The sequence below is a fragment of the Haemaphysalis longicornis genome, unplaced genomic scaffold, assembly GCF_048455015.1.
Source record: "Haemaphysalis longicornis isolate Haplotype H1 unplaced genomic scaffold, Haemaphysalis longicornis Haplotype H1 scaffold_6, whole genome shotgun sequence".
Classification (NCBI taxonomy): Eukaryota; Metazoa; Arthropoda; class Arachnida; order Ixodida; family Ixodidae; genus Haemaphysalis; species Haemaphysalis longicornis.
The window spans coordinates 38,044,673-38,069,635 of record NW_027526407.1 but is presented as its reverse complement, the minus strand read 5'-3'; the positions used below and the strand labels follow the sequence as shown (position 1 = coordinate 38,069,635).

At 46.1% G+C, this 24,963-nt stretch overlaps 1 protein-coding gene across 1 annotated transcript in view; it reads right to left on the bottom strand.

The window, feature by feature from the left end:
- Positions 1–549: 549 nt before the first annotated feature.
- The window catches only part of Mrp (Multidrug-Resistance like Protein 1), a 76,725-nt gene continuing 52,311 nt past the window's right edge, over positions 550–24,963 (bottom strand). Inside the window, exons 17-28 of the mRNA XM_077674022.1 lie at positions 24,140–24,425; positions 18,625–18,841; positions 16,268–16,422; positions 14,577–14,732; positions 13,339–13,538; positions 12,653–12,779; positions 11,031–11,132; positions 10,070–10,216; positions 8,734–8,892; positions 7,982–8,148; positions 5,098–5,292; positions 550–2,905 (exon numbers count right to left, since the gene is read on the bottom strand). Coding sequence (XP_077530148.1) covers positions 2,794–2,905; positions 5,098–5,292; positions 7,982–8,148; positions 8,734–8,892; positions 10,070–10,216; positions 11,031–11,132; positions 12,653–12,779; positions 13,339–13,538; positions 14,577–14,732; positions 16,268–16,422; positions 18,625–18,841; positions 24,140–24,425 — 2,023 coding nt within the window. The 3' untranslated portion in view covers positions 550–2,793. The remainder of the gene's footprint in view (positions 2,906–5,097; positions 5,293–7,981; positions 8,149–8,733; positions 8,893–10,069; positions 10,217–11,030; positions 11,133–12,652; positions 12,780–13,338; positions 13,539–14,576; positions 14,733–16,267; positions 16,423–18,624; positions 18,842–24,139; positions 24,426–24,963) is intronic.

Genomic DNA, 24,963 nt, shown 5'->3' with positions numbered 1-24,963 from the left:
AAGGCTGGGCACTTGCCTCCTCACAAGACAAAACGCTTTTTACAAAAAACTAGGAGACAGTTCGGGCATGTAACCAAAGCAAACTCCATACTTTCCATTTTCAAATAGCATCAACACGCTCACATTTGAAACCTCATGAACTGCTGAACCAATACAGTTGCCTCTCCATATTTTGAAGTGGCATAACTGCAATTTTCGGTTAATTGGAAGTGAAGTGATGGTCCCAGCAATTTCACAAGCAATCCAATGAAAGAAATCACTCCATAATTCAAAGCGTAATTGGAAGTTATTTTGAATAAGAAGCACCGTTATTTTGAGTAAGAAGCAAGAACAATGCTGTTATTGTGCTCTCTAACTGGAAGTTCGGTTAATCCAAGGTTTTTTGCGGTCCCCGTTGACTTCATTTGAACTGCAGATGACTATAGTTTAGAAAGCCGGCCAGAGGGAAGCATTTCACGCCCCATAGTTCAGCAAATTATTGAACCAACGCCTGCTAGCCGCACGAATAGTTCACGCAGCTGGTGTCGACGACAAATCTCACAGACACGCTTCTCTACATTGTGAAAATGTCATTTTTATTGTTCACGTGTAAAAAGACAAACAAAAGGACATTCTCTCCTCCACCTATCAGCCACGTTCAATGTCTGCGACAAAAAGCGCGGGCCGCGCAAACATTGCGGCCCCCTGTATTCATAAAGTACAAACGTCCTAAAACTATGGTACAAAGTACGCGCAAGAAGTATCACACTGGCTTTCTCAGACAGCCTCATCTTTCTAGCATGCGTACAGGTGGAAAATGCTCATTAAATATTGTTTTATGTATACAATATATATGTGTGTGTGTGTGTTGAGAGAATTAAGAGAAAGGAAAGAGGCAGAATACCACCGGCTCATAAGGCCCCACTTGATGCCCTTATTAGATCATTTGGTGGTTGAATACTTGTGGCCGAAGAATTTTAAACAAAAAAAAGGGAACCCTGCATCTTAAAAGTTTCGGTTTTAATCAATGTAAGATCAAACCCTTTGTATTGGTAGCTACGAGTGTCTTCAAGCTAGAATGGCTGTTCAATAGCTCTTGCTGCTTGCGAACGGAGTTCAAAATTCGCGACATATTTGAGCGCGATACAGCAGGTCCATACAGGTCCCGTATGGCAGTGCCGTATCAAACTTCCGTATCGATACGGGACTACTGGTACAGCGCTGAAAGTCAGCTGATTCAATACAGCAGGCCACAACGGCCTTTTAAAAGGCACGCACACCGCTACGACAGAATGGGCTTTCAAAAGCGAAACGTATACATTTCTGAAACGAATCTGATTAGCAAGTCAGCATATTTCATGTAAGAACAGTTGTCTGAACACGCTATACACAATTCCGAGGTAGATACAAAAACTTTGCGAGAATGAAAGGCGGGCAGGCGGCGTTTGTGTGTTTGTGGAAGGCTGGTTGGACTAAAAAAGGAATACAGCAAAGGTGCAGGCCATTTCAACTGTGACACTAAGGAACAGGTCCCGCAGTGTGGGCAACAAAACCTGCTATATCGGAACACAACAAAAAATAACAGTCCCTCACGTGACAAGGATTTAAAGTACTGAATGGTGTACAATGCTGAGACTCGAGATACAACTGCAATGAATAAGTATCGAATACGTAGGGAAAAAATAATGCCACAGTAACACTCAGTGAAAAATGATGACCTATTTTTTCCCCCGAGAGGGATAACCATATAAGGCGCACAGCACAGCTGATAACTTCGAAATTAGTCCTGCTTGTCTTTTTTTCGTTCGGCAGTTAAACTTACAAATACTCTTTTTTTTTGAAGAAGCAGGTTTAGCCATAGAGTGATAAAATTTAATAATAAGAACCTATATTGTCCCCAAGATAGGCAGTGTTGCCAAGTGATGTCATTCGTTTAGGCATTAGCATTACAGGTGTATCCGCACTCATACTAATGCAAAAAGACTTGACATCAGGAATGCCCTTCAGCTTGCAGTTATTACTACAATGTTATTAGTGGGGGATTCCACACTTCGCAAACAAAACTAAACAAAACGTAGAAATGAGGCCTGCAATGCAAAACCTGCAGAATATTTATAGTGGGACGGAGCATCCATCACACAAGGCAGTTTGGCGATGCGTCATGGAAAGTCTAAATGAGGCTTTTCTTGCTCCAAGTTTCTCCTCCCCAAATAATCTACAAGCATCTACACATCAACCGATACAATCACTCTTCGAGATGATTATCACCCCATTCTCACACTAGGGCTTGCCACAGCCCAAGTTCCCATTTATTTGACACATTGTATGTTTTATTCGATATAATTATATCGTCATGGAGCAACCCAGTGAAACATTGCTCGAGATTCTTAAGACACTGCTCTGCCCTTCACAAAATCATCGCGGCAAATTTCAGAAGCAGCTTATTTTCCTGCCATTATGAAATAACCTTTAAAAAATCAGCACAGCGAAAACATCCCTACAATATCTTAAACGTTGACACCAGGGGTGCAGGAGCTGATGAAAAGCAACGGGACCAAAGTACAGCCTTGGGGCACACCACGCCAAACGCATGGTAGAAAACTGGAACAAATTCTCTAAAGTGGTGCACGGCAGTACAAATAAATGAATATAACACATCTCCCTCCCTTTCCTAAGTGTCCCAACATGGCGACAAACGGCGCCAGATGGTCTTGTTCGGGCGAAGGAGCTCGTTGTAAAGATAGAAAGAGCAGGAGGGAGATGGGGTGCAGTTCTAGAAGGTGATGAACAATGTGCATAGGTCGTGCCGGCTCGTCACACGAGGCCGGCATCCTTGGCCATGCCGTAGAAGATGGAGTTTGGAGAGGCCAACAAGTTGGATGGCGTGTCGAACTCCGCCACCCGACCTTGTTCCAACAGCAAGATCCTGCAAAGGGGCCACATTTCGAAAAAGTAAAAAAAAACGTAGTGAATGGAATGCTAAAGGTACAGAAATTCCCTCCCACAGCTTAGGACAAGGACTGAGTATCCTTTTGACGTTTCCCCAATCTCGCAAAAGCCAAGTAAAAAAATTATAGCTGTTCCACTCAATATGAAAGCTGTCGGAAGTGCACAGCGTTGATTCGCCACAATGGGCTGTATTGCAGTTATCCGCTCACTGCTACCACCCAATGCAATTCAAATTTCCCGCCTAGGTAGTGCTCACGTGCGCCCTGCCTGAAACTATGCCAGCGGGAGTTCTGGTCTCTTTGTGCTTTTCTCCCCGCACGTGCCGGCATTCCACTGCCACTTTTTTCGCTTACTATCGTAAAAACCAACCCAACGAGCGTTTATAACTAAATGAACGCGGGCGCTGCCGGTCAATTACGCACATTTTGCCGCAAATGTACGTACAGTTTTTTTGCGCTAAACAACGGGGAGATGTGTAACTAGCGCCAGCGGTTCACGAGTTTCGAACGCTTATGACTATATAAACTGCTTGACTTTCGAAGCCTCTGGGTTACGCTGCGACGACGGAACGCCGTGTGGCTCTACTTGGGCCTAGCGAGCAAGCTACGACGACAAGGCGAGCCCCTAAAGTGCTCTGCACTTAGAAGTTAAATTTTAATATACGGCCCCTCTGACTGCAGTATTGAAAGGGGCATTCATTGCCCTCCCCCCACCCCCACCCTCCAACAAATCCCAACCCTGCTTAGATATTTGAAATCTTAAAGTATAAAGCTAACTGAGGTGCGGTTGAAAGCACCAGAGTACCCTCCTAATTGAAAGCAAGGCTTTGAAAAGGCGATTAACCTGGGGTGATCACCATGGGAACAAGGGTAAACGCGGAATGTGAAGCCCGGCACATTGCAATGCAGGAGGCCTCCCATGTCAGCAAATTTCAACCACGTGCCTCCATAAAACTGTCTACTTATGGACACTGAATTACAATTCCGCACTGCCCTCACAATTCTGTGGACCCGCACAATCCCGTACTGGCTCCCAGTCCTGTATCCCAGCCCCGTATCCCAGTCCCGTATCAGTCCACTGTCCAATACGGGAACAACCCACATCTCTTTCCGCGTCACCACCAGGAATAAGATTGTACACCTGACATGTCGTGATGTGTATACAATGCCTGTGGAAATTGAGTTTTCTGCTGTTGAAGCGAGCACGAAGCGAATAAGAGGTTTGAACTGAATCGAAGCAAATATTTTCCTCTTTTCAATAGAAAAGCTAAATTTGCAGTTACTGTCTTATGCTTCAGTAATAAGCTTGTAAAAAAAAAGCGTGTTTGAAAACTTCTATAAGTTTTCTATTGATTGAATTAACATAAAAATGCATTTTGATCATTTGTATTTGTAGGTTGAAAAACTGCCTTAAAAAATGAAGCAGGACAATAAAGCTCACTGTGCCTTTGGTATTGCCCAATGTCCTTCCCAATGCTTTTCTTTTGCAGGGCCTCTGGGAGCTCTATCTATAAACACAACTGTAGGAGTTCAGCAGGGTACACAGCCCCACAACCACAAATTGCCTCATGGCTTTTCTGGGTTTCTGCAGAGCAAGACTTTTACTATTAATAATGAACGAAACTAAGGCCATGGCAGCAAGGTAACGTCTTGAAGCCACACAAACTCAATACAGGCACAAGAACAAGCACTGTGGTCTGTCTGCTTTCTTCTTGTGTCTGTGTCGAGTTTGCACTACCTCAAGATGTTCAAGAACCACCACCAACTACCTCATTTGCATGATTCTAACGTGCGTCCGATTGTAACGTGCATGCAAGTTTTCTCATGAAAAATTCTAAAAGCAACTTAAGCGGGAAAAAATAATTTAATAATAAATATGTGCAACAGCTGGTTAAGGTATGCCCGTCGGGGGACGGGTACGCCAATATTTACTCGCGCGATGTTGATGGATTGTTTGGGATTGGATTGGGTTGGATTTTGGGAGGAGTTTGTGTCCACGGCGTCCCGCTGGACGCTTTGAAGCCGATTTCGGTTTCGAGCCCGATTGCAGCGCACACACAAATTCGAAGGCTACTTTTAGCGAAAAAAGGTGCGCGTCAGAATCGTGCAAATACAGTAGCCCGATTGTTTATTCCTCTACAGCGAGGGTGGGAAGGAGAGACGAACGAACCTGTCGTAGTCCATGATGGTGTTGAGCCGGTGGGCGATGGTGAGGATGGTGGAGCCCTGGAACTCCCGGCGGATGGTCTGCTGGATGAGCGCGTCCGTCTCCATGTCCACGGCCGCCGTCGCCTCGTCCAGCACGAGCACCTTGGACTTCCGCAGCAGCGCACGCGCCAGGCACAGCAGCTGCCGCTGGCCCACGCTGCATCGCAATTAGAGGAACAGAGGGTTTCTTTCCCCTTTCTCGTTTGCGCACACAAAGGCGAACATCGCACCTTATGAGTGACATCGGGTGCACAAGGGACATTTTCTGATTCGAAAAAGGATACCTTTTCACTCGCGAATCGCCCACTGCTGTGCAAAACAGGTGCACTTCAAGGCCTTGTGAAGACAAACTAGTTAAGGGGGCAGATGCGTTTTTGGGGCTGAAAAACGGTGAAAAAAATTGTTTTCTGAAAAATAGCATTTTCGGCATTCACAGCCATTTTCTATCAGTCAGCAAATTTCCTCATCATAAGGCACCATATTTTATAGTAAGTAGCATTTTAAAGTTTACTCTATAGCTCAGTTTGTGCAGAATTCGATGGTAAAATGGCACTTTGATATATTGGCCCCCAGAACAGGTACGACTGTAATTCTTTTTTCCTTCCGATACCTAAATGTGTGGAGGATACAATGTTGGAAGCAAATTTTCAAGTTGAGGCTTTGGAAAATTATTATTGCGTTCAATTGGCACCACCTGTGAGCCATTTCTGGCACAGCACGGGAGGAGTGAAGTTCAGTGCATTGTAAAACGACCAAACATACCTGAATCAAGAAGGTTCTTTGAAAGTTGTATTCTTTAGTAACTTGTCTGCCTAGCCACATGGCAATTGTCGCTATGTACGGAGTTGTTATTTTGTAATTGTGGCCCAAAATAATGGCAATTAATCATTAATTATCTCAATGCTGATCAACTTGCAAAACTATAATTGCATATTTGAAATCAGCACACAAAAGTCCATAATGCTGTGCAGATTCATTAAATTTAGTAAATATAAAGAATAGCTCTAAAACCAGTCTGCCCCCTTAACATCAAAAAGTTCCTTTCAATCAAACGCGTCAGAATGGCTATGATGATTCGCTATCATGAGCCTATGGACAGGCAACAATGCTATCAGTAATTACACGACGGTTCAGGCTGACTTGTCAGCAGCTACCCACAAATCGAAACTTGCAACTAGCGAAATGTAGCGTAAGTATTTTTAAATAGTTTCCCACCGCTTTTAGCTGTCAAGCAGTAATGACGACAAAACAAGTGTTCGTGCTCTTAGCCCCTCAGTAGCTGCAGCTCTGGCAGGTGTGAACCCCATGAACCGGCATAAACTGTTTCCTTGCAAAATGCAGGGCATTACCAGGAATTTCACTGTCTTGCTTATTGCTGATGTTCTTAATTCTATTAGCAATTGTCCAGTAATATAGTTGTCAATAAAATTATAGCGATATATCAAAAGAAAAGCAATAGAATAGAATTCACAATAGAATCATCTTTATTCTATTAGCAAAATGTCGAGCATTGCAGCCCTTAGCAATCGCCAAGGGCTGCAATGCTTCAAATTTCCCACAGGCTCCGGAACAATCTCCAAGAAATGCATAGCCCTCACACTGCTGCAAGCAGAGCAGATGTCTTGATACTCGGGGACCCTCCCCCACCCTCAAGACTGCCCCGTTGTTGGTTATCTTCGGTGCAGTAGAATCAACAGTGCCTGTCAGACCTATCATTGTAGCTGAACTAAAGCCCTCTGCACTCTCTCCAAGAGAGAGTCCAAACTGTTGATGATGATTGTGGGGTTTAACGCGCCGACGCGACACAGGCGATGAGGCGTGCCGTAGTGGAGGGCTCCGGATTAATTTTGACCACCTGGGGATCTTTAACGTGCGCCGAAATCTCAAACACACGGGCGTTTCAGCTTTTTGCCTCCATCGAATGGCTTGTATTTGACATTTTTACTACGAGCACAACAATGCGCAATTTCAAGGGGAATATGGGCCAGAAAGGAGATTTTTCCAAGTTTGACAAACGTTTTCTCGCACATTTCACCTTTTTTCAGTGTAATTCATGCATTCCACACCATTGAATACAGGCTATACCAATACATGATGATGATGAGATAAAGGAATATTACTGCACCCCTCCTTCAGGATCAATTCGTGCATTGTCTTATACAGAACCATTCTTTTTTCGCAATTTTCAAGTAACCGTTTGCACACAACGGAAGCCCGGTTTTACGCACACCTTGCGTCTAAAAATCTTATCAGAGCCTTCTGGTCGACGAACCAGTCTGTGGGGAAATGCATTAGCTTGTTGATAGGATGGCATCAGTCCTGCTAAGAAAGCTTTCACTCTAAAACCCAACAAACACCAGGAAAGGTATCGTATTTTCGCGCGTATAACCCGCCTCCCCCTGCATATAACCCACATCCCCACTTTCCGTCGATGCATAAAAAAATAATATATATATATCCCTCATACTGCCCGCATATTTGATACATAAAAGGATAGACCAAAGCTGCTACTCAAGCAACATTACACATTACACCTAGTTGACTACGTAACTGGATGACTTGCCGTGTACATTTTTTCAGGTTGGCATGTCGTTGAGCTGTGTGCGCAAAATAAGCACTGCCAATAGGATAACAGGGGCTTAGTCGCTATTGCTGCTGTTGGGACATCACGGCCCAACGTGCATCGCGATGAAGCTGCACCAAAAGAAATACCTCGCATATAATCCACACACCCCTAAAATTTTCGCAATTTTGGTGCGGGCTATATGCGTGAAAATACAGCATGTGTGTAGGGAAGAGAAAAGGGGACGAACAGGAAGGAAGTGAAAGAAGGAACAAAGAGGCACCTGAGGTTCTCGCCCCCTTCCTGGACCTCGTGCTCGAGCCCCTTGTCGAGTGCCGAGATGAACGTCTTCAGGTGGGACAGCTCCAAGGCCGCCCAGATCTCGCTGTCACTCTTGGTCCCAAATGGGTCCAGGTTGGTGCGCACCGTGCCCGAGAACAGCACCGGGTCCTGCACAGGGCAAGAGTAGTGTCAGCTCAACTAGCTGAGAGGGAGTGCGGTGTCACACCTGACTGGCCAACAAGGGAGAGTTCTCACTGCTGGACACACATACTATGCCTTTCTGGGACAGTGGGACGTATATGTCCCACCTTCAGATAATATTACCGTATTTATTCGAATACAAGGCGAGTTTTTGTTTCCAATATCCGCAGTCTCAAAGTCATACCATTCCTTATATTCAAAGCTCTGTCTGTTTCTGTCTCTGTGTGTATGTGTGCGTGTGTGTGTGCGCGCACACACACACCCACACCCACACACACTCGTTTTCCAACGCCTCGCACTAGAACACTTTGTGCTTCGAAGAAACAAGACTTTTACAGCCAAGCTGTATACCTCTACCTCCTGACGGTTTCATCTCCGTCGGCAAAGATGCCAAGGCATCAATAATACACTTATGCACTGCATGCTTTGCCCCTCCCCGGGTTTCACAAGAGTAAAGATGGCCTGGGATTTTTTTTTTTTCAACGGTGTTCAAGGGCACCTCCACACGTAACATATAACGCTTTTGCATTAACCATCATCCCCCTTCCTTGCCTGGGGGATGATGGTGAGCTTGGAGCGCAGGTCGTGCAGCCCTATCTGGGTGACGTCCACACCGTCGATGAGGATGTTGCCCTTGGCGGGCTCCACGATGCGGAACAGCGACAGCATCAGCGAGCTCTTGCCCGCACCCGTCCGCCCCACCACGCCCACCTGCGAGAGAGCAGGAGAAGGAGTCCCGCTAGGTAAGGCAGGGTGCGGTGACACAAAGAAGGAACACTGCGGTGGCTGATGAAAAGAACTATGCGTTTGTAAAGTCAGCTTGGTACGCAAGCATGCCTGTTTAATATCGCATAAAAAAGGTCACTCCTTTCAGTGATGTGGAGCAGACAAGATCTGGTGTACAAATAATGCCCAGACATTCATATGTTGTAGTCTAGATGAGCACGTGTCATTTACGAAGCAAGAAAAATGAAGTTCATATTGAGTTAAATTTAGCACCAGCAATCATGCATCACACCAGCTGTATGCGAGATTAAGGTCACCTCGAAGGGACAGTTTATCATCACCAGAAATTATACAATGATAATGATAATTAATGAAGTTGCACGCATGATGGTGCGTTAGGCTCCGAGTCATTGATAAAGATTAAAAAGTGAAGGACCTAGAACGGTGCCTTGCAGAACACCAGGTAATACCCTTGTCGCCAGAGTTGATTTCATTGTAGGGTTTAACGCGCTGACGCATCGCAGGTGATAAGGCGTGCCATAGTGGAAGGGTCCGGATTATTTTGGCGACCTGGGGGTCTAATTAACGTCCCTTGTCGACATAGTTGCGCTATGCCATTTTGTAACAAGGCATGCGGTCTATTTTGGCTGAAGCCAGGTATGCAATACATTCTGACATTTCAGAACTATTGATGCTCTCAAGCTTTCTTGAAAGCTGAACTCATTATGCACAGATGCAATAAATTTCACAATGCAAGATGTGTTTACCCCAATAGACGTCGGACTTTTGCTTGCAAAATGAAAAGCAACATAATTTGCCTTGAAGAAAAATTTTGTTACAAAAATAATAACATTACAATAACAATAATGAGAACAGAAAAAATTTTGCCACAAACGATCGCAAGTACTTCGGTAGCTTTATGTATTTATTTTTATTTATTTATTTATTCCAGTACCCTAAAGGCCTTTCAGGGTATAACATATGGGGGTTTTGGTTATACAACAAAAATGGCGCTCTTTGCCCTTAGTCGGCCTTGCGCCATAAAAACCCAACCATCATCATTATACAACAAAAATGCAAGATACAAAAAAAAAGAGAAAAAGCAAATACAGGTGAAGGAATAGTTAGCCACCATGTAGTCATTAGATTATTGTCACCCCACCTTTTCACCGGGAGCTACGGAGACGGTGATGTCCTTGATGATGAGGTCAAGGCCCTCGCGGTAGCGGGTCGCGTAGTCTCGGAACTGCACACCTCCATCCTTGGGCCACTCCGCTGGGGGCTTCTTCTCGGGAATCTCCCAAGCAGCCTGCAGCCAATTCACGTGCGACGAAAAGAAATGTCAAGCAAACAGATTTACCTTTAGAGCAAGCATGTCAAAAGAGCACCATAAAAAATGTATTCAGCCCTCTACTTTCGGAAGAATGGGTCGGAACACAGTATGCAAGGGTAGGGCATTTCAAATGCCAAGGACAGTGCTAAAATCCTTGCTGAAAGTAACTTTTCATACAGGTGCAAAACTGGGCCTTTTGACGGTTGCATGGAGATTTTGTTTCTGATCTACACTGCGTATTAGTGATGCCACTCCCATATTGAGAGGGAGATCTTGGCTGGATTTGGAGACCAAAAGAAGTGTAGACAAAGACATGTGCTGAACATACGAATGTAGGAAAAGCTTTTGCTCGATGCAGACATATTAAACAAGCTTCAATAACAGCTGGCAGTTCCTTCTCACAAACTGTCTGCTGTCTTTACCTTGAATCATAGCCACTGACACCCTCTTCCTTGTGTTACGAAATTATATAGTGCAGCTATGGCAACAAGGGTCTTACATGGTGTTCTGCAAGGCACCGTTCTAGGCTCTTTACTTTTCACTCTACCTCCATGACTCTGCAACTAACACACCATCATGCGTGCTACTTTTTGCTGATGACTGCAATGATTCCCGTTGTATAACTGCTGGTGATGATCACCTGTGCCTTTGACACATAAACCAATGTCGATTCCCTCACCCCGGTTGCCGTACATGAAGAGATTCTGTTCTACCCCATTCACTAAGCCCTACTTCCCATAAAATCTCCAAAGCTAGCCGTGCACAGGGAGAATGTTTCATGCCCACTCACCTCGGTAGGCGAACGGGTGTATTCCATGATCCTCTCGACGGCTACGATGTTGGTCTCAAACTCGCAGCTCATTCGCACCATCCAGTTCATAGTGGCCGTTATCTAATCGGGAAACAAAGGGCAGTCATAAAATAGCGGCAGCAAAGTTGCACTAGCAAGACAAGACATCAGACATTAATGTTACCATTAGGTGAACTGTATGGTTGAAGAAGAAAGAGTATGACAGCTGCATCTTACCAGTACTCACCAACGCGGCAGAAACGTGGAGGCTCACTAAAAGGGTTCAACTTAAACTGAGGACGACTCAGCGAGCAATGGAACGGAAGATGATAGGTGTAACATTAAGGGACAAGAAGAGAGCGGAGTGGGTGAGGGAACAAACGCGTGTTAAGGACGTATTAGTGGAAATTAAGAAGAAGAAATGGGCGTGGGCAGACAAGGCATGTAATTCGGAGGCAAGAAAGCCATTGGTCATTAAGGGTAACAGAGCAGGTCCCTAGAGAAGGCAAGCGTGGCAGTGGGTGGCAGAAAGTTACCGTATAATGCGGAATATAGGTCGAGATTTTTTACAGAAAAATTTGCCGAAAAGTCACCCCTCGACCTATATTGCAGTCATTTGGCAGTTGTCATCTGGCGACCGGGCAGCCCATCGAGCCCATCCAAACCCCAAAGGCACCATCGCCACCACCATCAATCGGACGCGACGCCATCTTTGTTTTGTTGCTTCTCTCGCTGTCGGCGAGTGTGTGCGTGCTATTTTCTTCTTGCTCAAAATGAGTTTAGGCACTTGGTGCCAGTTCACAGCAGCATTTAAAGAAAGGGTGGGGGTTTTCCAAGGCCAATGACGCGTCTGCCTTGCGCCAGTTCGGTATCACCAAGAAGTGTTGCTAGCGGCGTTAGCTGAAGGGGCAGCTCTCGGTATGCAACGCTCCGACGACCTCGATTCATGGGCGCTGCTCTATGCACCAGTGCTGCTGTACAAAGGGGCAAATTTTGTCCGCTAGCGTCGTGCGATGTCTCTACGAATGGATACCCCAAGATGTTTGCCGACCACCTGCACAGACTGGCTGTCGCTACGGTCTGCACACGAGTGTCCCATGCTTTGCGCTCGCTTCACGATGACATGGTCTTGTGAGTGTTTAAGAAGTGCTGCATAAGCAATTCCCTCGACTGCACCGAGGACGACCTGCTGGGTGGGCGACAGCGAGCCATAAGCAGTCGTCCGACGATACTTCAGACAGTTTTAAATGAGTAATCTGAGACGAAACAAGTTATAGTCTCAATAAAACAATGGTTGGTATCTAATTATTTTTTTTTGCATTTTTCGGCTACAAGATAAGGGGGTCGACCTATATTCCGCCTCTACCTATATTCCGCATTATACGGTAGATGGGCAGATGGGATCAAGAAGTTTGCGGGAATAAATTGGTCACAGTTAGCACAGGACCGGGGTAAGGGGTAATTGGAAATTAATGGGAGAGACCTGTGCCCTGCAGTGGGCGTAGATAGGCTGCGATGATGATGATGAATGGTTACATATTCTCTTGTCACGCTGGTTCTTCAAAACCAGCTTTCTACTCGGGGCCGAAGTTAACCAAACGAGGAAGTTTTCTTTGACTTACCGAGAGCGCGTAAGAGAGCGAGAGGCCGACGGTGCCGCCGTCTAGATGGTCGCTGCCAAAGACTGCAAACAGGGCCGCGAACAACACTATCAGGTTGCCACAGAACTCCAATCGCACCGCCAGCCACCTGGTGGAGAGAATAAATGAACGAGTGGCAAAGCCTCAGGGCAAAATAAAAAGGTTACAGTTTTATGACCAACACTGTTCTGTCTGTTGTTCCTCCAAAAATGGCTAATTATCTGAAATTATTTTGGCAACTAATTGGCTTTACTCAAAAACTGACATATTTGAAATTAGCGGGAAAAAAGCAGAAAGACTGGCAAGTTTTGCAGAGTTTACTTAAAAATTAAAACAAGCTGTTTTAAGTTCAGTGTCCCCCCCTTTAAATTTGTTCTAGTGAATGGCTATGGTTTAAACTTCCGAAGGGGTATCTCCATATACAAAGGAAGCTTTTTACGTAGTTATCCTTGAAATCTGGTGTCAGTACTGCTTGGACGTGTGCCGAAATCTCGCACACACGGGCGTTTTTGCTTTTCGCCTCCATCAGAAAAGCGGCCACCGCGGCTGGGAATCAAACCCGCGTCCTTGAGCTCAGCAGCGCAACACCACAGCCACTGAGCCACCCTACCACAGTGGGTGAGGGTGTGACGCAACTGTTCCCCTCGCCCACCCGGGTACCCACCCACCTGTTGGAGATGGTGGACGGGTAGTAGCACATCTGGTTGTGGTCCACCCTGTGGTTCGACTCGAGGACAAAACGCTGCTGGGCCCCGTAGGCACGGATCGTGCTCACGCCCGACAGGGTCTCCGAGAAGTGCGTGTAGATCGGGGAGCGCGTCACCGACTCCAGACGCTTCAGCTGCCGCGACGTGGCCACGTAGAACGCCTGCACACAGCGAGGACGTGGACGGTCACACACCCGAAACGTTGTCGACTCATTTGATTGGTTGAGGGTAGTTCAGCACGTAAACCAAGATAAGATCAAATCATTAATAGATTGTTTAATTACGGTTCATGTGCAAAAAATAGCCGCTGTAACGCAGTCACGGATAACTACGCCATATGCCCAAAATCCATCAAACTATTCAAGACATGTACAACAATTGTGTCAGGTTATAAGTGAGTTTCAGGTCCTTAGGCACCTACATTATTTTATAGTTTTTTTAGTACCAGCCGAGACAAGAAAAATATTTCGGTGATTAACTTGTACTCCCCCTTTCCCCATTCTTTCTACTAGGCATCGAATAAGTGTTTGACCGTACGAGTCCGTAACCCCAAAGGCCGAGGAAACAGACAACCTTCATAGATCCAAAACCTGTATGCCAGTTTTTCTGTGTCGCTCCATCCCGTTAGCACTGCTTAATACCCGTGTAACACAGGCACTTTCAATCCAGATTAAAGCGAAGTGCAATTGACTTTTCGAGCACGCGCGGCGCGCCGCCGCTACTACACGGCACATTGCAATCCCGATTGAGACGTTGCTCCGGTTGCACTCGCGCACGCCACACAGCGCTAAAAATGTACTTCACGGGCGGTGTCTGGTAACTGCGCGGTCGTAGGTATGTGTAACTATATCACTGTCACTGCACACTTACTTGGGTAAAGTTACTTGATACAATTTGTGGCGTTAGTTGAACTTGTCAACTTCTGTGCCATTACTCAACAGGGACGAGAGTATCGCTGATTTTATCCAATCACGCTTGGAAACCTCAACTGTGCTTGGGAAACCAGTACTGAGTTCAAGCGGAATCGGGCTCGATAGCGATTGAAACTGCCGCGTAGCAGCACGTGATTTGGACTGAGCTCAATCCGGACCTACTCAATCGCGATTGAAACTGACCGTGTGACAGCGATATTAAATGTTGCAACCGCCCACCAAAGCAAACGTGCCTCTGTAAAACCCGCCCCGATTCCCCCAGCGTACCTGTATGAGGTAGTAGAGGATGCCCACGGGCAGCGCGACCGCCAGGAAGATGGGCGTGGTGAGCGTGATGATGAGGAGCGTCGAAACCACCTGCAGGAAGCACATCAGCCACGACCGCACCGTCATTGGAATCGCCAGGTCCATCGTGTCCACGTCCTGAAAGGGGTAGAAAAAAAAAAAAAAAAAAAAAAGCCATGTCGCACACACACTTGCAGTGGTGATTCTTTTTTTTTCTCAGCAATTGCAAAAAAATTTAGAAAGAGCTCAGGCCAGAAGCACCCAAGAGTGCACAGGCGGCTAGAAAAACCGAGTTTTCCATGCTAAGCAAAGTTACTGCGTAGTATTCGTGCCTTGGCTGCTCTCCCACTTCACCCTCACACCTCTCACCTTGTACATTTCGAAATTGTTAAATTTCTGCAGCCAAGTTATTCAATTATAAGGCAGTCACGATTATAATGGAGGGTGCAGTTTGGGGAGTAAAAAAATTGCCATATACAGTAGCTGACCGATTTCTCGGACCTGGAGATGAAAGAAAAACAATCTGAATACAAAAGCCGTCCAAAAAATCCATGACTCATTACTCCCATGGGACAGCTGGCACTTCCTCGGGAAAGTCCGAAATATCCAGCAAGTCCGAGTTTTCGGAGACCGAAAAAAATCCAAAGCAGCTTGCACTCATGCGCCAGAACCGAGTTTTAGGTGAGCATTGATGGACACAGACAGTCTCAGTAGCAGACCCTGCCTTTCGGATCGCGGCCGCTTCCCTGGCCATGCGAACTATCCGCGGCTGGGCCATGCCGAGAACTGCGAAGACACTGTGCACGAGGTCTCTTGTATGATACTGAGTGCGTGCGCACGACGACGCGAGCTCCCGCGCAAAGGGATTTCCTACAATACTGAGCCCGCGCGCACGCGCCTCTCAAGCGTTTCAGCGGCTGCTATCCCGCGTCTTTTCGTTGTCAAGTGGGTATTGTGACATCTGCACGATGCCTGCGCAATAACGTTCGTCGTGGGGAGTTTTCGGTGTGCACGAACGCTGAACTTGCAGCCAGTAACAGCAGCTCCACTGTTGAGAAACGGTCGGCTACTGTATATATACTGAGCTTCGAATATAAGGTGGTGTATGACTGAGACTACAGATTTGGAAAGAAACCCTCGCCTTATATTTGAATAAATACTAACAGGAGATGTGAACTCATCTTGTTAGACCCACAATAACTGTAGTGTTTCTATGTAAGATAAGCCCTTATGTAATCATCAGCACTACCGACCGAGCTTGGTTTTTCACGTGCACAGACCAGCTCCGACAGCAAACTTGAGCTGCAGCCGCTGCCTGTGCTGCCACCACATAAGTCTTCACCAAACCTCCAGAGCGCAAAAATGTGTTCGTGACAGAATGCACTTTCACAAGTTTTTTTCCACTCATTCTTACCATCCCTAAATTCAATACACCGTATCATACCCTTGAGATTCTACTGCATTTAAAAACTCCTGCGAGACATTTCATTTCACAAAAATTGATGCAAAATTCATAAAATCGCAACACAGGCCCAAGCTCTCCCGTTTTACGACACATTACGGGGAGATGACAGGTATGGAATGTTAGAGCTGAATAAGCCTTTCCTTCCGTATGAAAAGCGCTAAGGTGCCACACAGTCCCCCCTCGGAGCGTTCAGCGGTCGGTCACCCACCTTGGAGAAGCGGTTGACGATGCGCCCCAGCGGGGTGGTGTCGAAGAAGGACATGGGCGAGCGCAGGATGTTGTGCAGCAGGCCGTTGTGCAACAGCATGGCTCCCTTCAGGCTGCCCAAGGACAGGGCCAGGGTGCCCAGCAGGATCGTCACCCCTGACGGCCACAGTCACGCCATGAGCAAGGAAGTCTCTTAGCTACGTGAAGTACTCGGGCAACCAACTTTTATACGAACTGAATATAGGTTGTATTCACTGGCAAGGTACGCACGCAGGCAACCATGTGAGCGTGCTGTCACTCGTAACGTCGGGCTCCGTGGGATGGCGGTACTTGTCCGTGCTAAGCACATGACGTGTGCTGGACGTTCCAATTAAACTGCACCCCCCCTTCCCCCCCTTGAATGCAAAGTAATGCCTCGACTCCAATGAGAGTGCAATTAATAACAGCTCTGTTGACGCCACCGTTGAGAATTGGGTTGAAACAGAGCAGACGACGCACGCCGTTTTTTTTTTTTTGTACGGCGTGCGAGTGCAGTGGCACAAGTTGCGCCATGTCCGTGGCGCTTCAGCCACGTCCACGGCCATTTCCAGTGTTGCCAAGTGGAGGAATTTATAGCTAAACTTTTCAGTGAATACCATCTATACGATGCAGTAAAGTTGGGCAGCAGAGCTCTTCAAAAGCCCCCTGAAATCCCTTCAAGCGATTCCGAATGAAATTCGTATACACAAAATGACGTGTAGCTAGAATCTTGCGATAGAATTACTGAAACGAGGGGATCCAAGGGGGAACTCGTTCAAATTGAGCTGCAGTCGGTTTGATTTATATGGCGAGAAATAAGCACTTCTACTTTCTATATTACTTCAGAAGTTCACGAGTACAGTTGAACCTTGATATAACGAACTTGACAAAAATTCGCATTTTTTTGTTACGTCAAGGTTTTCGTTACATGCAGTTTTCGAGTTAAAGCCCGCGGCAGTTAAGCACAAATGAAACCAATACGCTGTGCATCAGTAATGCTGAACTCATCCTTGTTCAAGGATATATTTCACACTGAAAAACTGCGTGATTTCCGCGTGCTTCCACTACACGGCCCCCGAATTCACAAAAAGTAACTAATTATCACTTGTGGATTTTTGATACCTTTCTGTGCCTTAACACGTTTCAAGAACCAAACTTAGTCTGAAAGATCGCCTTTTCGCGAACTCCATGCTCTTTTCTGCAGTCAGAGTTGTTTAAGGGATGCTAGCTTGCACACTGTACCGGGCGGTGACGTTTTTCTTTTCCCTCGGCGGAGACGCCATTTAAAATTTCGAGCTCGTCTTGAAAAAAATCTTTTCGTATTCAGGCAGCAGAAATCATCCACGAACCCATACCACAGATATCAGGAGACAACACACGACTACACGCAGACAGGCAAGCCTAGCCGACACCGTCTAATCTAACCGACGCCGTCACTTACACATGGAAACGCGCGCGAGATTGCGGTGCGGGCGAAATTCGCTAAATTAGTCCATTTCGCCAGCCGACTTTTTTAGAAAAAGGGCAAGAAAGCTTGACTCATCAGCGTAGCGAATTCGTTACATCCAGGTTAACCGCCACAACTCCTTTGTTACATAGAGGTCGCCAACACGTGGACTTTAATTAAGGTGGAAATGGGGAATTGAAAAACTTCGTTAAATACAGGAATTCGTAACATAGAGGTTCGTTACAAGCAGGTTTAACTGTATTGCACGTGCCATGCTAAGCAGCGCAATACTGCCTACAACACGAATTAGCAAAACAAAAAACAAATCCCAGAATGCACACACCGTGCACTCGATTCTCCCTGTTTAACGATGGATGCATGTGATTCACAAACTAACAGCATGGTTGACCAACCAGCATGCTTTGAGCTGGGAAGGTGGGAACAAGAAAAACTGATTTTTCCTTCCAAGCCCAAACTTCAAAGGGCATAACTTCTGCTACAGACCAGGTAGAATGATACTGCTAGTCTTATCGCACTCCTTGATTTGGGCACAGTACACTGGTGCCTTGTTCGGTTGCATCACTCCAGCAGTTCTTTTTACAAAACCTGTCAAAAAATCGAATATAAGATTCTGAATTTGAATGTAGTAATTTTACACAAAAACAAATTTTATATCCACATCGAAAAGAAGAACTACATGTGCCCTCCCATTTTTACCCCCATAACTGTAAAAATAAACATTTTTGGTTTAAGACCAGTGTGCCTCCTTAGAGTCACGTGCACAATTGTGCACGCCGTGTCGCAAAGGGATACGATTGTACAGGCGAGTCCACAGTACAAACGAGCTGCCCGTACAAGGCGAGCTAAATTTAGCTGAAGCCTCTGCCACTCACCCTGGGCGAGCCCGAGCGCTCCGTAGACGCCGAGCCGCATGTCCCGCTTGCCGATGTCCTGCGAGCCGTCGGGCAGCGGGAGGTCATTGCTCCAGGCGGAGAGCCAGAGGTTGGAGCCGATGGAGAAGGCTTGCGAGGCCACGTTCATCACCACAATGGGTGCCATCCAGGCCGCACCAATGGCCCCGAAGTAGGCAAAGTACACCCGCCACTTGACCTGCACGTCGTGCGAGAGGAGACGGGAAGGGACAGGATTGTTGATCGGCCATTGAACACAAATGCACTGTTTTTTGAGCTCTGCACTTCATCCACAGTGTTGTTCGGCACCCTGATAAAATGTGCATATGGTTTTTGAATATGAAGCACACGTACAAAGTTACGTTTCATTTTATGCCCCAATTACCGATTAGGTACGGTATGCACTAAGCCCAGGTGCATTTTACACTTTATATGCCTTCTCCAAGGACTAAATTTAAGTGAACTATAGCCACAGCTGAAATTTTACCTCACTGCAAAACTTTTGACCCCATGATACTCCCACGTTAGAAAGCAGTAACATTTTATTCAAGTAAAGAGCAGAATATTATACACTTGTACCAGTAACTTACACTTCCTTAGCTTTATTGCGCTGTCCAATTCTTAAGCCCATCAATGCACCAAGAATGATACAATTCTGACCAGTGCCAGACAGAAAACCGCACCCATTCCTTTGAAGAGGGACACAGGTCTCAGGGACCGTGTTTTTAAAAGGGGAATTTGTTTCTTTTTTAATCTGCTAAATTTCCTATCCCCAGAACTAGTATCTGCCCAGTGATATTGCATTTTTGCGCGTAAAACCCGCCCCTGCATATAATCTGCCCTCCCACTTTCAGCCCGCCGGAAAAGAAAAAAAGAAATCCTGGCATATTGCCCACACATTTGACGCAGGAAAGGCTGGAGCAACAACACATCACATACTACGTAGACAGAAAAAGCGTATATTTAGCGCGAAGGTCACAATTCAATTGTTAGAGTATGGCTGTCCTTGTTTTCTCTTCCTTGATCTTGTATGTTTTGCGAAATCGCTGCTGCTATGGAAGGCTTAGTCTGTGTTACTGCGTAGGAGCTTCACGACACAATGCACATTGCCATGAAACTGCGCTTAAGGAAAAACCTCGCGTATTATGTGCACCCCTACTTTACCACTGAAATTTTACATATTTGTGAAAATACGGTATGTTTTCTCCAAGGACCAAAGAGTGAACATTTCCCGTAGCTGAAATTTTACCTCACTGCAAAAATTATGACCCTATGATAATCCCATGTTAAAAAGCAGTAATGTTTTAGTCAAGTAGAGAGCAGAGTATTATGCGCTTGTGCCAGTAACTTATATTGCCTTAGCTTTACTGCATTGTCTAATTTTTAAGCTTTTGAATGCACCAAGAATGATGCAAATCTGACCAGTGCCACAAGGAAAACCACAGTCATTCCTGTAAGGGGGCCCACTGATCTTCGAAACTTTCTTTTTGCTTTCCAACCAATTTTGACGAAACTTCATGGGCTTGTTCAGTTTTTTTTTTAGCAGATTTCAAATATCTAATTAGTTTTGATGTGAGGTAACTAGTTTCTGAGTTAATTAAAAATTTTCCTTGATTGTTCTTGAGAACAAGAGGAAAAAAAAAACTACCCAACAAAACATTACCAGCAAGGCATGAATAGATACCAGAAGTTGTGTAGAATGAAATTTGGGCAGCAGTTTTTTTCGTTCTGGAATCACATACACGTTTACATCAATTCTAACTTCTAAGTTTGAACTACTCCTGTTAACCAATTAAAAATAACACTAATTAAACAACTACCGAAACACAAATGCAAAATCTGCTTCCCACATCGCATGGTTTACACATTCAGCTTCACAGTTTAAAAGAAAGGATCTTCCTAGCTGCAATGCATGCTGGGATGCACCTCTCGAGAATTTTGTATCACTACGAACACCAGTCGTGGCAAAAAAGTTGGGAATTAATTTTTGGAGGAAAAACTGTGCAAATCAAGAGAAAAGTGACACCTAGAAAATGCTTTTTTGGTCAATTTTTCGCTCCCAAAGACCTGTGTGCCCCCTTAACTCTTTCGTTACGGCAGAAAAACGGCCGATTTTAAGTGCTTCCACAAAAAGTTTTTTTTCTCTTGAGCTACTGGACACACATAGCCTTGCTATGCATGAAATTGTAGCTTATGGATTGCTCTTCTAAACACAAACCAGCAGTTTTGTTAAAGGTACAATTACCTACAGTTTATTCGTCAAGTAATCAGAAAAAAGCCCACAAGAACAGTATACGAAAAACACAAATCGGCATTTTTACCGAGACTAAAAATTATTTCAGGTATTTTAAGATATAAAAATTGTTCCTACGTTCCTTGGCTATGATTCAATATATAAATGAACAGTGTACACCAAGTTGTGGATTTTTGAGGGCACATCAACCTAGCGCAACTGACGGCTGTGCCCCGCCGCGAGGGCACTCAAGGGTGAGTGAGTTTCTGTAAAATGTGCATCCAAGTACCGTACTTACCCGATTCTAACGCGCCCTTTTTTTCCGGAAAAATAGGTTGAAAAATCACATGCGCGTTAGATACGGATACGAAACCGAAACCGTAACAGCGAAAATTTTGTCCCACTCATCGCCATCGCCATGTCAAGACGGCGCTGAAGCTTTGAGCAACGATTTTTCGCGCGTAGGAAGCACAGGCGCCTAGGTTTTTCTATCGGCGTTCACACAAATAGTCAAATCGTTCCATTTGCACGCTTGATAACAGCAATTGCAGCAGCGGCTCTCACGCGTTCAAAACGAGCAGTCGGCTGAAGCGTGCGCCTCTGGAGAAGCTCACTGGATGGGCGTGTGAGGCGTGGGCCATGATCCCATCGACCATGGTTGAATGTTAGTTCAGAAGTGTGGCATCGCGAACGTGCTTGACGGCACCGAGGACAAGATGTTGTGGTCAGCGGAGAGCGACGAGGAGTGAGATGAGTGAGATTACTTCGGGCAATCACCCGTTTCTCTCGCATTCGTTTTTCTTGCTCACACAGTTCCGTGCGCGTTACAATCGGAGGTGCAAGTTTTTTCGGTTTTCTGTCAGGAAAATCGGGTGCGCGTTAGAATGAGGTTATTACGGTATACGCTTTTGTGTCCTCGCACAAAATCCTTATCAGTTCGGTAGTAAAAAACAAGAAAAAAAAAAATCGAGCGCTCTCGACAAGCGTCGCACCTGAACCCTGCAGCGCTAATCTGACACGAGCGCAAGGTTATCTTGAAGGCGATAGCGCGATACGGCGCGGTGCATTTGGCAAAATATCCGGGCCGTACGTTCTCGAGACCCTAAACACAAAATCAAAACCGCAGTCGTCAGATAAGAAGCACGTTTTGTTTATAAATACAGCGCGGAGTCACAACGAAATTACCTGCCAGCGCTTGTTGAAGTGCGAGGCACCTGAACCGGAGCTTCGTCGTCCTAACTTAAATCTGAAGATCCCACATCATTGCTTGATCCATCACTGCTGCTGGAATCAGAAAAATCGACAGCGGGAGCTGCCGAAGTGCTTGCTACAGCAGTCCGACTGTGCGGAGCGCGGCGCGAACCCGACGCCATTTTTCCTCCTCCTCCCCTCCCCCTTCGGTTCAAATTTCTCTTGCTACGCCGCCACCACACGAGACACATCAGCAAACGAAACCGAAATTTAAAGAGAAGTTGCCAATGAACACACCAGATGGCGATAGTTGTCTGTGGAGCGCGGGTTTCAGATTTTGCGGGAGATTTAAAATCATCGGACGCCGGCTTCCGATTGCCTATCGCGCCGTCGTGAAAGAGTTAAGGGGAGACACAGGCCTCAGGGACGTTGTTTTTATGTAATTTGTTTCTCTCGTTAATCTGCTAAATTTCCTATACCCAGACCTAGTACCTGACGAGTAATAGCTAAAGCACCTGCAAATGCTAAAATGCACTTTAGTCAAGGTGCACAGGTGCTGTCAATACCTTCTTCCTCATACAAATGCAAAAATGCAAAAAACAGAAATGCAAAATGCAAAATGGAAATACAAAAACGGGGATGACCACACACCCACCGTACAACAAACATCAAACAACAATGTTTCCAATCACAGCCCATGCTGGATATCTGGGGCCGCCAATTGCAGTGGCTGCAAAAGTACAGCACAATTATAACGCGCACCTTTTTTCGCTAAAAGTAGCCGAAAATATCCGCACGGGTTACAATCGGGTTCGAAACCGAAATCAGCTTTCAACGTTCCCCCCTTTAGTTTTGATGCCATCAGGAGCTGGGTAAGCAAGTTTATGAAGCACAAGGAGCTCTCCTCACAAAGTTGCGTGCGTCAAATAAAATGTCTCCTGCAGGTACACGGTGTCGTGTCTTTCGCACTGAGCGGTACAATCGGCGTAAAATTATTTTTTTTTTGCGAATTTCTAAAAGGAAACTTACCTGTGCGTCACAATCAGGGGCGTGTTAGAATCGTGCAAATACGATAGCACTACCAAGCCACTGCTATGACTTTCCCCCACATGTGCGAAGCCCTCTGCCAGATTTAAGAACGAGTCACAACCCACCACAGTATCTCTCCTCACTACTTGCGAAAGGGGAATTGCGATCAGATTTGGAGACAGCCAATACTGACAATGGGCCGAGACGTACAATTCCTATTGAAATTTTCTAGGCCACACCAAGAGTTTCTGGGCCACAAGGAATTAGAGGCAAAAGCTTACCGTTTTAAAGTGCGGCGCCTGATTATTTTACGACGGCAATAAAGGTGCTTTGGCCAGCTTTCTATCATAAAACCTTTCAACCTCCCTCAACAGATAAGCTTGTATGGTGAATTCCTTGTGGCGTATTAACTTTTGGAGCAGTCTGAAAAAACTACGTAAACACAACACCCCCCCCCCCCCCCCCCCAGCCTCTCTTCAATAACGTTAGTAAATGGAAAATCTTGATTCTACTCCTTATTTCCACTAAAGAACATGTCACTGTAGCCCTTGAAGTGGTGTTCACATGGGGAACCCGAGGAGTGGAGATGTGCGCGACATCCCTGCCCAGGAGATACAGGGGGGCACCCTCGGCTCTGCCGTTCCAATCCCCAACCAAGGCATGAATTGCTTGTGCCCCTTAAACAAACCATACAGTGTTGTGTACAGTTTTCCCATGCAGATATCTCCATATCTACCCTCTACCGTTTTCCCTGATCTTGTAAGGATATCTCAGTTTCCTGTACAAAAATCCCCGTACCGTAAGTGTACAAACAAATTTCTGCTTGTAGCCAGGCAATCACAACTGAGTGCCCCAGGGTCTCGAACTGTCGCCCACGCTTTTAATCCATGGGGGAGGACACGGACTTCGTGCCAAGAATGGCCCTCTTTTCTGCTCGTAGCCAGGCAATCACAACTGAGTGCCCCAGGGTCTCGAACTGTCGCCCACGCTTTTAACCCATAAGGGAGGACACGGACTTCGTACCAAGAAATGGCCCTCCCTTACCCTTCCTGTCTCAGCAGCCTCAGCCTGAACGAGTTTGGTGCCAGCATCCCCGGTGGTAGCGCCGGGTTTCCCTGTGGGCGCGTTGCGGAGCGTCGACTGCGAGCGTGTCAGCGACCGCGCTGAGGCAGTCTCGGATGCAGCGCTTGAGCGGCGGCGGACGTGACCGGCGGTGGCGACGGGCGACTCGCTGCTCGGTGTCTCGGACAGCTGCCGCGACAGGCTGCGAAGGAACTCCTTGCGCTCGGACAGCGAGAGCTCCGACGTCGACTTGTGCTGCGACAGCTGCCTGCATTCACAAGCAAAGGGGGAAAGAGGGTGAGAAGAGGTCGCGAGCTGGGGTGCGTAACGACAAAGAAAGCCGCTGCCAAGAAACATCTCTGGGCAGTCGTAGTGGGGATTCTAGTGGGGTTCCATAATACTACTGAACCGCTAAAGTGGTGTTAACACACCAACCACTATTTTTATAATGCTGGCCCATAGCATGTCCCTGTGGAAGAAAATTTGAAAGCCTCACCATATTTCTAACCACTTTTTCCGTAACAAAAACATCTTTCGTGGCTTGAATATTGCTGAGCGAGACCAAAGGCAAGTTCTTTCAAATTGAACAAAGTTTTATTTTGTCTTCATGGCCCTTTTAATTCATTGCTCCACTGAGTTTATCCTCTTCCTCTATGACCAGCATGTTTTTAGTGTGACAGGTAGCTTACTTTTCATTACTTGGAAATGTTTCTTCTGATACGGGGTTCACTTTGCAGGAGTTACAAAAAGGCTCGTATGGGACACAGGGTTCGCCCTTTGATGCCTAGTGTTGCTAAGGAGCAGCA